Raw genomic sequence first — 18246 nt, 5'->3', positions numbered from 1 at the left:
GTTTCACACAAGTATATAACTAGTATACACGCAGTACTTTCAAACTAAACATAGTAGATTCTTTTTACACAAAGTAAATGCTTTGCTCCCATTTACTAATACTTACAAGGATATTCAAAAAAGTTATAGCACAAAAAGTTTATTTATGTATTATTGGAACCAGTTCCAATAATACATAAATAATTATTTATACTTTACAGGTTTAGGATGGAGGATGATAAACTGCATCACAAGACAAAGAATGACATATGGTTGGAGGTGATTTTTAGCAAAGAGCAAAGAAAACAAATTGTTAATTTTTGTCATAGCGAACCTACTGCTGGTCACCTTGGTAGAACACAAACTTTTTAAAAGGTGTCAGAATGTTTTTACTGGCCAGGAATTTTCAAAGGTGTAGATTATGCTGTATGTATATTGCATCATTGTTATCAATATTAATATGGCATTTATGTATATATATAATATATATATTTATATATATTATAAAATACCATGTTATGTTTTAAAATATAAAGAAAATTTTAATAATTGAATGATAGAAGATTTGAAGCAAGTTCTCAAAACTTTAAGTTGTTCAAAATGTTAATCTATTTTACAAATAATAACACTTTTATAGAATATAAGTATAATTACTACCTGATACATATTTCAGTATTGCTATCACTATTTAAGAACATACTTTAAAAAAATTTCACATAATACAATATATAATATATGTATATATTATACATTATCGCATTATAAAAAAAATATTATAAAAGATACACATTGGTTACAATGTAACCAATGTGTATCTTTTATAATATTTTTTTTATAATGCGATAATGTATAATATATACATATATTATATATTGTATTATGTGAAATTTTTTTAAAGTATGTTCTTAAATAGTTCTAAATTTAAGTCCTGTGACATCAGAATATTAATATATACCATATGCTAGAATTTGTAATTTGCAAGTTACACGTAACATAGTTTAAAAGCTGTGAACAGTGTCAGCACACAAATATGCGAAAATTCGAAAAAAATAGTCCAGAGCTACATCCTATTAAAGTACAGTCACCACTTCCTGAAACATCTGATAAAAATAAATATATTCTTACTATCTCTGATTATTGCACAAAGTGGGTAGCAGCATTTCCCCTAAAATCAAAATTAGCAAGCGGCGTTGCAATAGAATTGTATAAGGTAAATTTAAATATCGTTATCTGATTGCATTTAAAAATTTTTTTTTGAAGATATAAGAATTTTTTAAATATTTCAGTTGTTCATGCAAATGGGTATACCAAAGGTTGTTACCTCTGACCAAGGCACAGAGTTTTACAACCAAATAAACAAGGAACTAATGTCTTTGTTAAATATGAAACATCATTTTACCACAGCCTATCATCCACAGGTTTAAAAATTTGAATTCAGTTTGTGTATAAGAGCTGTCTAGTTTTAAAGTCTTGGATTTAATCATCTTGTGTTTTAGGCTAATGGTTTAAATGAGCGGTTCAATCAAACCATCCAGTTAATGCTTGTAAAATTTTGCAATGATCACCACATTACACGGGATACTCATTTGGATGCTTGTATTTTTGCATACAATACATCAAGGCAAGAGTCTACAAAATACGCTCCCTTTGAGTAAATGTTCGGAAGGAAGCCCATACTTCCTATAGAATTAAAAGTTGGAGGAGAATCTCCTCAATCATTTTTAATTGATTTTAACACAAGACCTGAAAGCAACCAACATTTTATGAATAAAATAATTGAGGAAAGGTATAAAGCATTTACTGGTTTGTTAAAATATGATTGTAGAACATTACTGTAACAGTTTGATTTTTTTCAAGGTTTTTTCTTAGAGTTTTGATATTTAAAATGTTCTTTTTTCTTTCATTATAAATATATTTTGAAGTTAAACAATAATTGTTTATAATGTAGATCAAATCTGCTGCAAAAAGCTAAACAAAACATTGAAACGGCTCATGAAAAGCAGAAAGAAAATTATAACAAGAAGCATGCAAATCCATTTGTTTATGCCATCGGACCCAAAGTCTTTATCAAGGATTTTATGCAGAAAAAAAGGAAAGAAGGCAAATAGATTTCAGATGGCTTGGACTTTTCTTTATCATGGAATACTCATTTGTTTATTTGGATTTATTATTTTTTATCTTTTTATTTATGATTGGAGTTTGAAGAAGTTTTTTGTTATAAGGTTTGAAAGACTTGTAGTTTTTTATTTATTTTTATTATTAGTTATATTTAAAAAAATGATTCTTTTTTATTCCATTATTTCATTGATTTTAACTTTGCCGTTATTTTATTTTAGTTTGCCTACTGTTGAAATATGGTTTTAATTAAAGACATAGATAATCTAAGAAAAAAACTTATTATAAGTAATCAAAATAAATTAATTCCAATTACAAAGACAATTATTTTTCTTGGCTGCAACAATATTGCTTTTCGAGGTCATCGTGATGACAGTAAGTATCATCCACAGATTGGAGAAACATGTAAAGACAACATTGGTATAGGTAACTTTGTAGAGTTTTTAAATTTTCGTATTGAAGCAGGTGATAAAGTTCTTGAGCACCATATTCGTTCTGCTCCTAAAAATGCAACTTATATATTTAAAACCGCACAAAACGAACTTATTGAATGCTGTGGAAAAACAATCGAAGAAGTTCTAATTAAAAAATTAAAAAAGTCAGGTTATTTTTCTATCTTGTGTGATAGAGCCTCTGATTGTTCTAATGTTGAACAGCTATCTCTAGTTATAAGATACATTGACTGTGATAATGTTATTTGTGAAGACTTTCTACGGTTTATTGAATGTAAATCTGGTACAATTGGTCTTAGTCTTGCGCAATTTCTGCAATTGATGATCTTGGTCTTGATATCCAAAAATGTAGAGGTCAAGGATATGATGGTGCTGGGGCAATGTCTGGTAAATTATAAGGTATTTCATCTAGAATTTAATATATCAATTCAAAGGCTATTTTTATTCACTGTGCATGCCATAAATTTAATTTAGTTATTAGTAAATCATGCAATGTTCAGAGTGTTAGAAATGTTCTTGATCAAATCAAAGATATATCATATTTTTTTAACTTATCACCTAAATGTGCTAGCTGTCTCAATAAATTCTTTTTTCCTGGTCAAGCAAAATTAATTGATAATGTCAAACTAGATGGGTTCAGAAACTTAAAGGTCTGGATGTTTTTTTTGATAACTACATATCCGTTTTTCATTCAATGAAAGAAATGGCATACAATGAAGGTAAGAGTTATAATATTGATACTTCTTCAAAAGCTTCATGTTTTTTAAATCTTATGACAAATTTTTCTCTTATTATGAGCTTAATTTTAACAAAACAAATAATGGACTATTTCTACGCCATCACTGTTGTTCTCAAAACTAAAGCATTTGATATATCACAACAGTGTAATGAAATAAATTGTTTGAAAACTCAAATTTTAGATTAAAAAAAAAATAGTGATGTCTATCATAAGGAATGGTACTTAACTGCTCTTGACCTAGCTAAGACTCTTGATGTTTCAGAAGTTAAACCAAGACTTTGTGGCAGACAAGTTTATAGAGATAATTATCCCTCTGACACAGTTTCAGATTATTTCAAATATTCAATCACATCTCCTCTTCTAGATCATTTAATTAATGAATTAGAAGATAGATTTGATGAAGGTGAGATGATTGTTTACAAAGGTTTATCTGGTATTCCTGCAACTGCTGTAAAAAAAAAATAAAGAAAAATGTTTTCGGAAGTCAGATTTTATGGAATTTTTTGCATTTTTATATATCGGATATGCCTCATCCTACATCTATTCATGCTGAATTAGATTTGTGGGAAACATTTTGGAACAATCAATCTGTGATCCCATCCACTATTACAGAGACTTTATAGTCTATTGATATGAGGGGTTTCCCAAACATTAGGGAAGGTTTTTTAATAATGGGAACAATTCCAATTACTACATGTGAATGCGAGAGGAGCATTTCTGTTACACGCAGACTTAAAACTTATATGTGAAGCCGCATGACAGAGTCAAGATTTAATTCTTTAGTTCTTATGTCTATTCATCAAGAAATAATTCCTGATGTAGAAAGAGTTTTAAATATTTTTTCTGTTTTAAGGGAACGACGCTTAGAGTTGGTTTTTACCTAATATTAGTTTATTAATTTCTTTTTTGTTTATTGACTATATTCGTGTACTTTATTTTATATTTAAGTTTATCTTATATTTATTGAAAATTAGAAAAACCAACATAAAAAATTAAAAAAAAAAACCTATTAAAAAAAAAAACCTATTAAAAAAATTTGGCCTAACTGCCTATCAAGAAAAGGAAATAATACAGAAATGGAGGACTAACCTAAGGCAACAATATTAATACTTTACACTAACTGCCTATCAAGAAAAAGAAAGAATCCAGAAATGGAGGGCTAACCTTAGGCCAAATGACAGTTTACAGATGGAGTGCAAAGTCCTATGGCTTACCTTCTCGTTGGTGCACTTCGTTAAATAGGTTAGACAAGTAAAAAATGTCTATTTTATGAACAGAATAGCCAAGGCAATATTTTTATAATTTTGCTAGCCTGGGGGAGGGGTTTACAAAAAAATATCGCCGACTATATTTTGGCAACTCGAAAAAATACAGGCAACACCCACAAAAAATCCTGCATCCGCCCCTGTAATATATATATATATATATATATATATATATATATATATATATATATATATATATATATACACACACACACACATATATATTAGATACTTTAATATCGGCCGTAACTTGAGTCGGAGATTGCCCTTGGTTTTTCATATGCTTATATAAACCCGATTTTTAGTCATCTCTGGATAGTGTGTTTTTTTAAAACCAGACTGCTCTTTAAATTATCTAGATTTTAAAATAGGCTTGTTTGTATTTCAACATAGAATACTTAATCTTTTTATAAATATCTTGGAAATCCTTCATCCAGTGTGTTGTTAGTGAAAAATTTGATTTTCAAAACAAGGTAAGTTTTTATTTTCGAAGTTTTTGCTTTTTGTACTAGATACTCATTTTTTTATTAAATTTGCATAAGGAGGTATGTATCTAATTTACTTTTATGTATTTTTTATGTAAATAAATTAACCAATTTTAAAAATAAAAGCTTCCCAACGAACTTACCCACAAGTAACCAGTTATTAATACCGATAATGGGCATTTGTGGTGTTGCATAATCCAATTTAGAATAAATGTTTTAAAAACAAATTTCTTAAACTACTATTGTTATTTTTTTAAAATATGGTTGAATCTTAATTTCATAAAATTTGAAATTTTTTTACTTAGTTATAATGATAATAAAGTGTAGTAAATTGTGCTTAGCTTAAATGGCATAATAATTAATAAATCAATAATAATATAATTGAAATAGCTGTCTTATTTATCGTAGATTAGTTGCTAATCCAAAGATTTATTTAAAAATTAATACTTAGTAGTTTTTCTTTGTTTTTATTAATTTGCCTTGTTAATTACTAAATATATAAATCACTTTTTTTTATTTACAATAACTTGTTTTTGTGACATGGAGAAAATAATTGAAAAGGCAAAAGACTTTGAAGATCTTCTTGGTTCCCACAAGTATAAACTACTTTCAAATGGTTTTGTGTACAATGTTTTTTTACAACAGAACAAAAATGCTACAGAAACAGCTAAATATTTAATTCTGCAATTTAATAAAAATGAATGAAAAGTTTCATCATTAACACTATCAATTCTGGGAGTTAACGAAAAAATCCAGTTTTTTAAAAGACACTTAAATACTTTATAGCTGGCATAGGATAGTTGTTTTTTTAAGTGAAGACTTCAAGTTTCCACTAGCCAGGGCATCACTTCTCCCTGTTCAGCCAAAGACACCTCATTCTGTGTCTCTATTAAAGACAAGGATTAACAGAGAATGTCATTCCTGTGAAAAAAGGAAACTTTATAATAAAGCCTTACTTACTCAAAACAAAAAGCTTAAGACAGTGATCAAAACAGTAAAAAAAGAGAAAACAACAATCAGTAAGATTTTTCAAGTTAAGAGAGTGAACCAACTAATTAAAGGAACCTCAAGCCGGATCTCGAAATATCAGTTGAAGGCCCAAAAATATGAAGCTGATGTTATATCTTTAACAAAATCTTTGAAAAAGTTGAACCTCAAATGCAAAAGTTTGGTTAAAGAAATTAAGAGTTGTAAGAAGAAGATCCTGACATTAGAATTTACTATTTTAGATTTAGAAAAAAAACTTAGAGCTCAAGACTTAGCATTGAAAGAAAATGATATTACCATAGACCAGCTAATCTGCGACATCAATCAAATTGAAAAGGGTTCAATTTTTACAAAAGAAAAAAAAAGTTTTAATGCCTCATTGCGTCTGGTTGTTTACCATTGTCTTGAAAGCAACGTGCCTGTAGATGCCATACCTAAAGTGATCATGTCATATGCAAGTCTTGGTAACCTGAATTTGAAGCCTCAAGATCTCCCCAATCTGTCAACGATTGCGCAGATGTCCAAAGAAATGGGAGTAATTGCTCTGCTACAAGTGGCAGAAACAATAAATGCTGATGTTGTGACATTAGCATTTGATGCAACAACAATTAAGGGTAGTCACATAAATAAAGTTCATTTTGCTACTAAGCAACAAATCCTTACAGCCAGCATCACTGAATTACCACGAGGCAAGGCAGAGGACTATGTAAAACACATTACTGATACCATTGAGGATTTAGCAAACACATATGCAGCATATTATAAATTAGAGATTGCTGATGTAAGGAAAAAACTAATGGGAAAAATGTCAACGTTGACAGACAGGGCCTCGGTTAACCATGCAGCAGTTTTGAAGCTAAACAGCATACTTGAAAAAGAGCTGTTACAGTTAAACTGTCATCTGCATCCACTTGATGGAATAGCCAGTGAGACCAGGAAAGCTCTTCAAAGCTGAATGATACAATACCCAGTGCCACTTATGGGTCAGATTGCAGAGCTGCAAATCTTTTGTACAGCATTTCAAAGTTGATCCAAATAATGTAAACAAACTGCATATTGTTACTTTTTTTTATAAAATCAGTTTAATTGCTTGCTATATTTTAAGTCTGCATTATTGTATTTCAGATACAAGGCCAAAGAAGATCCGCATGGATTTAAATCCTTTCTCAAGCAAAGTGGATTATCTTGCAGTACTTTTCCAAGGTATGTCGGCAACCGATTGCACATACTGTTTTGTTCAGCTGGCATTGTATACAGGTACTGACAATTGGTATTCAACTATCTAGTTCATGCACTTGATTTTCCAATAGCAAATGCATAATTTGTTTTATTCTGTTTTTAGACACAGACATATACTAGCCAACTATCTGGAGAAGTAATGCAACAACACGACTTTACTGAGGACATCTCTACTAAGAGATTTCAAGAATCAGGAGATAATGATCCATCTACAAGCCCTTGGAGTCTGGGGCAAATTCTTAACTGGACCTTGGATGGCCCTTTTTTATGCAGAGGAAAAACAAAGAAACCATTTTGAATTGGTATGCAATTTTTTTTATTCTTACAATGTAATTTAAACATTTAATGCATGTATTAATTTATGATCTAAAAAAATAACTTCTAATAAAAAATAACTTCTTTTTAGGCTGAGTATCTCAAGTCTGCAATTAAGGTTGTGGAAATACTTTGTGATGAGCCGGAATTTCTATTGTTGTCACAGTTAGATGCATTTGGTCGCCCACTGATTTCTGATGAGACATTGGTTGCATTACGCATTATTGAAGGGAAGTATTTGGAGGAATTGCTTTCTGTTTTAAAAATGATAGCTATTGCTACAGTGACAGTTTTAAAAAGGCAGCTGTCAAGGTATTTGACTGGTGAACTATCTACACCAACCCAGTTCATGCAAGATAAGGCAGTTAGTGCCCCTGTTAATAATATTTGGGCTGAGAAAACTTTTAGCATGATAGACTTTATTGATTGCAGCGAGCCCAATGCTGAAATTTCATTTTTAGATGGCAAGACAAAGGTTAAGGTGAACAAATCTCTGGACTGGCTGTGTAATGATACAAAAAAACAGCAAGAAAAAATAGTTAAATTTTGTATATCTAGGGGTGCAGTTTCAAGAAAACAAAGTAAAGAGAGAAGGTTGAGAGGAGAAGAGTTAGCAAAGTTACGGTTAAAAGAAAAAGGTCAGAAGAGAGAAATGGAACAGAGAAATAGATTAGCTAGAGATATAAAAAAACTTATTTTAGAAAATAGTTTAGATATTGTAAATAATTCCATTTTCTCTTCGCTCTCAGAATACCAAAGAGTCAAAGTATTAGAAATGTTAAATGAGGATCCAGTTAAAATTGAAGGAGCTAGAGTTGAACATTTATGGAATGAGGAGGGGAATGAAGTAGCTTATAAGGGAAGAATAGTTATAAAGTTACCACCTGTTACTGGAAAAGTTGTAAGTTTTAGAATTGCATATTGGAAAGAGGATGAAGAAGAAGATGATGCATAAGACTTTAAAATACCAGTAGATAGCCTCTTCGCTGACGTTGCTCTTGGTGATTTAGTTTTCTATTGATTCAGGTTCTACATTTAGTTACTGGTATTTAATTATTAGACAAATGTTTACAATAGTATTTTATTTTAGTTATGCATTTTAATTTTTTTGTTCTTTTGAACGTATCATTTTTATGATTAATTGTGTTTAACTTTATGTTGTTGTCAATTTTACTCCATTTTAAAAGATTTTCAATATTATATTAATAATTAATCTTTATATGAACCTCCTTTCAGCAGACTAGTAATTTGTATCTTAAAAATAGTTTTATGTAATGAGTCATATACCTTAGAAAAATTAGTCTTCTTTGCAATTAGTTTGTGAACTTTTAATTTTTAAATTGCACCCTCGTCAAAATTCAACCCCACTCCAATTTGTTTTTGTATCTGATAAGATGAAAATAAGCTATTTGATCCATAAAAAATGTAATAAATTAAAGATCTAATAATGATGAATCACTGTTTTAAATTTTATTGCATTATCTCAGTCGGTTTTTTACTTATGCAGTTTTTAGTACCAGTAACGCAAAATATTGGTCACGGTTTTTTTTAATTTTCTTTAGCCGAAATTACCACTTTTACACGCGGAAAAAAAATCATAACTTCCGTCATAATTAACATAGACAGACAAATTAGGCGTCATTGGATAGCTCTCATTAAGCTCTATGTAACAGCATAAGTTTTGTAATTGTATTATATTGAATTTTTTATCAAAGTACCTACTCGGTAGTACTATCATTTACTTATTCTGTCGACTATTTAACTACAAAGTACAAACCTTGACAAACAAGACTACTAGAAAAAGCAATCTTGTTTGTCAAGGTTTAAACAAATTAATTGTATATTTTAATAAAATACATGCAAAGTTAAAATATATCTTTGTTAAATGCTATTATTTTTTCTTCAATTTTCATGTGCAGAGTTTCAGTACAAAGTTATCAAGGTCTTTGAAATCAAAACAAGTCGACTCAAAAATACATTATCACATTATTTAATTTTAAACTCAACTGTTGAACAATAAAAGATTTGAATAAGTTTACACTAAGAATGGGTAAAAAAGGTTTTTCACAAAAGTTTCTGGATTTTATATAAATATGTTTAATATCATATTAGAGAACAAAACCTCGGCAATATTTTTTATTGCCGAAGTTTTGAAACCGCAAATAATTTACAATCATTTTATTAAAATGAATGTAAATCATTTGCTGTTACAACTTATGTCAGCCTATTTATTCAACCTATAAATATTTTTAAACATTTCAGATTGGTTGTAGCCTAACAAAATTGTTATTGAATAATTCAAATGTTTTAAAATTACAAAATTTACAAAATTTAGTGAATAAAAATGTTTTTGTATTTATAATTTTGCCATGAGCTACTTATTCAATTCTAACTGTTTATTAAATTAAGATTATTAAATAAGATTTTTTAAGGCTTGACCTTAGTGAATGCAGTAAAAAAAAAAGAAAAAAAAGTAAGTAATATCTTATGTGAAAACATTTCGATGTACCTTAAATATACTTTTTTCTTTTTTAGGTAAACTCTCATGTGATGGTGGAAAGTTACAGAAACATGTTGAGGACTTAATTCAGAGGTAATCTTTGTATTTCTTCATTTATGTTTTTATTTGTTACATGTATATTCAGAACATTACAGACTTGAATAACTGCAAAGATTTTGTTAATTATTATTTTAATATTACTGTAAATGAGTATACATACTGGATGTGAATATTTATATAACGCAATAATAATATAATACATACGCCTATAATAAAATGATATCAATAGATCAATAAATGCTGCAAAATTATTTCTTGGGAACATTTTAAAGTATTTTTATCATAAAAGTTCATTTCATAAAAGTTAAAAAAATGCTAATTAACTATAAAAATTGTCAAAATTTTTTGTATTTATGATACTATAAAGTATCTATGTCAAAAGTATTAAGTGTATTATTAATAATATATGAATAAATATATGAATAATATATGAATAATATATGAATAAATATATATATATATATATATATATATATATATATATATATATATATATATATACATAAATATATATATATATATATATATATATATATATATATATATATATATATATATGTATATATATATACATGCATATATATAAATTAGTAAAAAACGCTTATCTAACTTTTTTCTTCAACTTTAAGTTTCACCATTGCTGGATCATCAGGAAGAGTTACTAAATCTCAAAAAAAAAAATTCAATTTATTGAAAAAAATATTTTACAGGAAGTTATAAATTATTATAACTAAAAATAAAAATTAAAGAATTTTTAATTACTATATTTTTTTAGTTAACCGGAAGTTACAGAAAATAATTATTAAATAAATTTCTTTGGAAGGTGGATAATTTAATTTGGTCATTTGTTTTTATAATTTTTTAAGAGGTATTTATTTTCGTGTCTACATTTAGAAATTAGTTCAGATTTTTTATTTAATAAATTTTCCTGATTTAAATGAGTAATTATTTCAAAATTTTCTTGCTAACATAGCACACATTTTTTGGAAATGTTATTATAGGCAGGGGCAGACTTTAGAATAGACCATTGTAAATTAAAATTTTTATTTTTTTCTTTTAAATCCCAAATATATTTTGACAGCATAATCTCTTTTGAATATTTTTTGTGTTTAAACGATTGTTTGTGGTTGGCATAACGTTTTTTCCATTCCCCTCGGTTAAGCCAATATATTGATTATCAGGGTTATTTTGTGAGGAAACAATGCACTTGTAAATTACATTTTTCGTAAGGCATTTTCCATTTAGAAGGCAACCTATTTTTTGTTTACAATTACAATAATCAGTGTTTTTTTCTTTTATATGTTCGTTTTTATTAATTAATGCGTAGTTGTGGCCTTTTATAATTCTTTCTAAATTTTTTGTACAACTATAACTTACTTTAATGGTATTTCTGTTAAAAATCTTATGTAATTTATTAGAGAAAGGAAAATGTTTGTCTACTAATTTTAGAAAAATTTTACCTATATTTGTTGAAACATTTTAGCTGTACCAACCATTTAGTTGAACCAAATTATGTTTCTATTTCTATTACACTTTTTTGCAATTTTCTTTTCAAATTTTAGCTTGCCACTTTTTTTAAGGGCATCTTCATAAACGCGTTTAGAGGAGTTAAAAATATTTTCATTAGAAGAGTTTTGGTTTAGCCTATTGTTAATTGAAATTGGAATTTGTTTTAGAATTTGAGGGGGATGGTTTGAATTCACATTTATATACAATAATTTGTCACTAGGCTTTTTGTAGGGCTTATAGGAACTTTCAGGGAGGTTAAATGTGACATCAAGAAAGTTCACTATTTTCAAATTTATGTTTATTTCAATTTGGAAGCCAATGTTTTTAAAAACTTTAATAATATCTTTTCTAATTTTATCTAGTTATGACCCTGATTTTTTATACATAATTATTAATCCGTCGTTGCGATAAAGACCTAATTAATTAATTTGGATTATTTTAGCTAGGGTATTTAAAATATATAAACCTACAAATTTGCAAATTTCTGCTCCGTCGTAACTTCCCATTATTACATCAAAGCATTAGTGTGTGGTTTTTTTTCTTCCACATTTCCTTATTAAAATAGAGCAAAGTTTTTCTGCAGTGCTTAATTATACAGATAGTGTCCTTACATAATTACATATATAATTTGTCATATATAATGTCATATATAATATGTTTTAATCACATATATAATTACATATATAATTTGTCAATAAATTGTCATATATAATAATATATCATACATATATAATGTCTTTATAATTTACATATACATATATATATATATATATATATAAATATATATATATATATATATATATATATATATATATATATATATATATATATATATATATATATATATATACATATATATATATAGATCAACTAGATGGTGAATTTGGCTAATTCTTTGATAACCAGTTTATTAGAAAATGATAATTATTGAAGTTTAATTGGTAATTTTTTCTTTTGGCCAATTCCAATAGTTTTGATGTTTTTAAAAATGATTCTTGTTATCTTTCACTAAACTTTCTTTAAAAAGTGCTGATTTTAGTAAACCCTTATCACTCTGATAATTGCCTTGATTTAATGCTTGACCTTGTTCAGTGGCCAGTTAAACATTTAGATGCACATTTTTCATTAAATGATTTGCTTTTCTTAATGCGGCAGCATGGGCATAGGAAATAAGTGTTACTAAGAATACCTAATCATGTGAATACCATGTTATTTTGTCCAATAAAATCCTGGAAGTTAGACATTAAATTTGTATAATATATTATTAGAATTAACAATGAAAAATTTTGCCATGAGCTACTTATTCAATTCTAACTGTTTATTAAATTAAGATTATTAAATAAGATTTTTTAAGGCTTGACCTTAGTGAATGCAGTAAAAAAAAAAGAAAAAAAAGTAAGTAATATCTTATGTGAAAACATTTCGATGTACCTTAAATATACTTTTTTCTTTTTTAGGTAAACTCTCATGTGATGGTGGAAAGTTACAGAAACATGTTGAGGACTTAATTCAGAGGTAATCTTTGTATTTCTTCATTTATGTTTTTATTTGTTACATGTATATTCAGAACATTACAGACTTGAATAACTGCAAAGATTTTGTTAATTATTATTTTAATATTACTGTAAATGAGTATACATACTGGATGTGAATATTTATATAACGCAATAATAATATAATACATACGCCTATAATAAAATGATATCAATAGATCAATAAATGCTGCAAAATTATTTCTTGGGAACATTTTAAAGTATTTTTATCATAAAAGTTCATTTCATAAAAGTTAAAAAAATGCTAATTAACTATAAAAATTGTCAAAATTTTTTGTATTTATGATACTATAAAGTATCTATGTCAAAAGTATTAAGTGTATTATTAATAATATATGAATAAATATATGAATAATATATGAATAATATATGAATAAATATATATATATATATATATATATATATATATATATATATATATATATATATATATATATATATATATACATAAATATATATATATATATATATATATATATATATATATATATATATATATATATAATATGTATATATATATACATGCATATATATAAATTAGTAAAAAACGCTTATCTAACTTTTTTCTTCAACTTTAAGTTTCACCATTGCTGGATCATCAGGAAGAGTTACTAAATCTCAAAAAAAAAAATTCAATTTATTGAAAAAAATATTTTACAGGAAGTTATAAATTATTATAACTAAAAATAAAAATTAAAGAATTTTTAATTACTATATTTTTTTAGTTAACCGGAAGTTACAGAAAATAATTATTAAATAAATTTCTTTGGAAGGTGGATAATTTAATTTGGTCATTTGTTTTTATAATTTTTTAAGAGGTATTTATTTTCGTGTCTACATTTAGAAATTAGTTCAGATTTTTTATTTAATAAATTTTCCTGATTTAAATGAGTAATTATTTCAAAATTTTCTTGCTAACATAGCACACATTTTTTGGAAATGTTATTATAGGCAGGGGCAGACTTTAGAATAGACCATTGTAAATTAAAATTTTTATTTTTTTCTTTTAAATCCCAAATATATTTTGACAGCATAATCTCTTTTGAATATTTTTTGTGTTTAAACGATTGTTTGTGGTTGGCATAACGTTTTTTCCATTCCCCTCGGTTAAGCCAATATATTGATTATCAGGGTTATTTTGTGAGGAAACAATGCACTTGTAAATTACATTTTTCGTAAGGCATTTTCCATTTAGAAGGCAACCTATTTTTTGTTTACAATTACAATAATCAGTGTTTTTTTCTTTTATATGTTCGTTTTTATTAATTAATGCGTAGTTGTGGCCTTTTATAATTCTTTCTAAATTTTTTGTACAACTATAACTTACTTTAATGGTATTTCTGTTAAAAATCTTATGTAATTTATTAGAGAAAGGAAAATGTTTGTCTACTAATTTTAGAAAAATTTTACCTATATTTGTTGAAACATTTTAGCTGTACCAACCATTTAGTTGAACCAAATTATGTTTCTATTTCTATTACACTTTTTTGCAATTTTCTTTTCAAATTTTAGCTTGCCACTTTTTTTAAGGGCATCTTCATAAACGCGTTTAGAGGAGTTAAAAATATTTTCATTAGAAGAGTTTTGGTTTAGCCTATTGTTAATTGAAATTGGAATTTGTTTTAGAATTTGAGGGGGATGGTTTGAATTCACATTTATATACAATAATTTGTCACTAGGCTTTTTGTAGGGCTTATAGGAACTTTCAGGGAGGTTAAATGTGACATCAAGAAAGTTCACTATTTTCAAATTTATGTTTATTTCAATTTGGAAGCCAATGTTTTTAAAAACTTTAATAATATCTTTTCTAATTTTATCTAGTTATGACCCTGATTTTTTATACATAATTATTAATCCGTCGTTGCGATAAAGACCTAATTAATTAATTTGGATTATTTTAGCTAGGGTATTTAAAATATATAAACCTACAAATTTGCAAATTTCTGCTCCGTCGTAACTTCCCATTATTACATCAAAGCATTAGTGTGTGGTTTTTTTTCTTCCACATTTCCTTATTAAAATAGAGCAAAGTTTTTCTGCAGTGCTTAATTATACAGATAGTGTCCTTACATAATTACATATATAATTTGTCATATATAATGTCATATATAATATGTTTTAATCACATATATAATTACATATATAATTTGTCAATAAATTGTCATATATAATAATATATCATACATATATAATGTCTTTATAATTTACATATACATATATATATATATATATATATAAATATATATATATATATATATATATATATATATATATATATATATATATATATATATATATATATATATATACATAAATATATATAGATCAACTAGATGGTGAATTTGGCTAATTCTTTGATAACCAGTTTATTAGAAAATGATAATTATTGAAGTTTAATTGGTAATTTTTTCTTTTGGCCAATTCCAATAGTTTTGATGTTTTTAAAAATGATTCTTGTTATCTTTCACTAAACTTTCTTTAAAAAGTGCTGATTTTAGTAAACCCTTATCACTCTGATAATTGCCTTGATTTAATGCTTGACCTTGTTCAGTGGCCAGTTAAACATTTAGATGCACATTTTTCATTAAATGATTTGCTTTTCTTAATGCGGCAGCATGGGCATAGGAAATAAGTGTTACTAAGAATACCTAATCATGTGAATACCATGTTATTTTGTCCAATAAAATCCTGGAAGTTAGACATTAAATTTGTATAATATATTATTAGAATTAACAATGAAAAATGTTTAATAATAAATGTATATGGCCTGCCCTTTTTTAAATCTAGCAATACACAGCTTTAGTCTTTACTTTGGTTGTTTATTTCTAAACCTCTGTGGCAAACCAAGGAGTTTTAAAAAAAGTTTTTTGGAATGTTCCAAATGCTTTCAGAAAATTGTCTTATTTACAAAGGCTTTTTTTAAGTATGATAATGTTAAAAAATTTACATGTGATACTTATTATATATAGACGAGTTGTAAAGAATATGAAGTATTTTAAAGTCTTTTGATTGATTTACTTTGCGTTTCTAGATTCATTTTGGACTATTTGCAATTAGCTTGTTTTGGATAGTTTCAGAAAGTCTACATCACTGGTAGAGTTTTAAAAGATAAAAGACTATACAGTTAATTTCTTTTGTATACTGGTCCCTATTTACTAAAGATACAAACCAAATTAACAGCATCAATGCATTGGTTATGCATTGATGCTATTAAATTGGTTTGGATGATTGGATTACTAAAGTTGGATTATTAAGGCTGTGAATTATTATGGTCCAACATTCATAACATACAATTAACATAACCTGATTCATTTGTTATAACTTTTTGAATGGCCGCTATTCGATATGTCTGCCTTTTCATTTAAAAATTGTCAAACGTTTCAGCGAAATATAAATAGTTCGAATTGGAAGAAAAAATACCTAACAAAGTAATCACTGGTGTTAAAGAGAGCTATTTATTAAAACTATTTTTGATTCTTCACTTTGTGAAAATGTACTATTTCAGTTTCTTTATTGTACCATGCAATTCAAGTTTGCAACTCAAACACAAAGATATATCTTTTAAGGGTCAAACTAGAAATTTTTTTTTTTCCATTATGACACGATTGTGTGTTTTAAAAATTTTTTGTTTATTTATTCAGTTAAAAATATTTTGGGGGGCAGTTTCATTGATTTTGCAGTTTATTGAGGGATTGTTTTTTCCTATTTCAGATGATGTTTCTAAAAGATTTGCAGTCAATAATCTTTCGAAAGCAGAAAAACTCAGGTGAGCATCAAATAGAAAGTTAGTCAAATTTCTGGTATTTATGGTATTTCTATTTGTTCATTCTGAATGTTTTTTTCGTTTTAAAAAATGCTTTTAATTGGATTTGTTTGTAACTTTATGTTACTTCATATATTTTCCTCTTTTAGTGTCAAACAAAGAATACGCGAGTTATTTGAGACTTATGGTTGTATTATATGAATTATGGTTGAAATTTGCAAAGAAAGTAAAAATCAAACTAGATTCATTCTAAGTTATTGTATATAATTTTAAAATTTTGAAATAGAAGCATTGCAATGTTTATTTATTTTTAGTCTTTTAATTTATTTATAAAAATGTAATAAAAGGAAAACAGAATTTCACAGCGCGATGTTATACCGTGTAACATAGTGCTTAATTGTTTTTTGCAGTGTAGAATTAAAATCAAAAATTTTAGGAAAACGTTGGAGGACATTTTTCTTACGTTTAGCCAACGTCGTTAATATAATGTTGACCAATGTTTTTTTTTTCCATTATTCCCACATCTAAAACAAAGATAGAAAAGACCTATATATTTTGGTTAGGCAAATATTATATTTTGAATAACATGACTCAACGTCATATTAATCAAAATATAACGTTTGCCTGACGTCTTTTTTCTTAAAATTTAACGTTTCTCTAACGCGTTTTTGACGTCCTTTAGCCCAAACGTCATTTTTACACCGTTGCAATAACGTTAGCAAAATAATGTTTTTCCGCTGTTTCATTTATAACATCATGCCAACGTCTTTCCAACGATACGGAAGACGTTGGTATAACGTTGTCCCTACGTCATTTTTCTTATTGGGAAAATCTTTCACTTAAACTACCAGAACTAACTTGGAACAGTTTTTGTAAGTAATTGTTTTAATAGTTTAAAATGTTTATTATCATAGATAAAAATAAAAATTAAACCAAAATTTAGCTTGAGAGTAACAGCAAATTCTATAATAAAAAAGCCAAGGAACAAATCTGAAGTTGCTGTAAAACAGGTTAACCGAGATGAAAGATTCAAACAGATAAACCAAGCTGTAGAGTGGTACAAAATTGATGAAAAAAGAGGGTCTACTGCAATATCAACAAAGCATTTTCCATTATTAAAAAACAAAAATGTGATTAATAAACGATTAGATAATCTAGTTTTTACAGGAAATGAGAAAAAACATCTAGTGATTCTAACAGCTGAAGAAGAAGGTATTATAGTTGAGTATGTACGCTGTAAAAATCGTGCTTATCAAGCTATGAACAGAAAAATTACTAACAAAAC

General features: G+C 26.8%; 1 protein-coding gene and 1 long non-coding RNA gene across 3 annotated transcripts; both read left to right on the top strand.

Annotated features, from left to right (window-relative positions):
• Positions 1-261: 261 nt before the first annotated feature.
• Positions 262-17250, top strand: LOC136081819 (uncharacterized). Of its 2 annotated transcripts, none has more exons than XR_010639158.1 (5): positions 262-391; positions 10112-10169; positions 13103-13160; positions 16910-16964; positions 17111-17250. It is a non-coding gene; the product is annotated as an uncharacterized LOC136081819 (long non-coding RNA). The 2 variants fall into 2 exon arrangements; XR_010639157.1 differs by having other exon boundaries at positions 274-405.
• Positions 5839-9863, top strand: LOC136081818 (uncharacterized). The gene is made up of 4 exons (XM_065800036.1): positions 5839-7062; positions 7148-7279; positions 7365-7563; positions 7668-9863. Exons 3-4 carry the CDS (start codon positions 7462-7464, stop codon positions 8529-8531), a joined length of 966 nt encoding a protein of 321 aa, XP_065656108.1. The 5' UTR covers positions 5839-7062; positions 7148-7279; positions 7365-7461; the 3' UTR covers positions 8532-9863.
• Positions 17251-18246: the final 996 nt, after the last annotated feature.

This window comes from Hydra vulgaris, chromosome 06 (genome assembly GCF_038396675.1).
Source record: "Hydra vulgaris chromosome 06, alternate assembly HydraT2T_AEP".
Lineage (NCBI taxonomy): Eukaryota > Metazoa > Cnidaria > Hydrozoa > Anthoathecata > Hydridae > Hydra > Hydra vulgaris.
Note: the sequence above shows the minus strand (reverse complement) of the source record. Positions and strands in the feature narration are given on the sequence as shown.

Coding starts and splice junctions, on each gene's coding strand:
- LOC136081818 (XM_065800036.1), top strand. CDS start 7,462: ATGATCCATCTACAAGCCCTTGGAGTCTGGGGCAAATTCTTAACTGGA. Junction 7,564..7,667: donor AAAGAAACCATTTTGAATTG/GTATGCAATTTT, acceptor ACTTCTTTTTAG/GCTGAGTATCTCAAGTCTGC.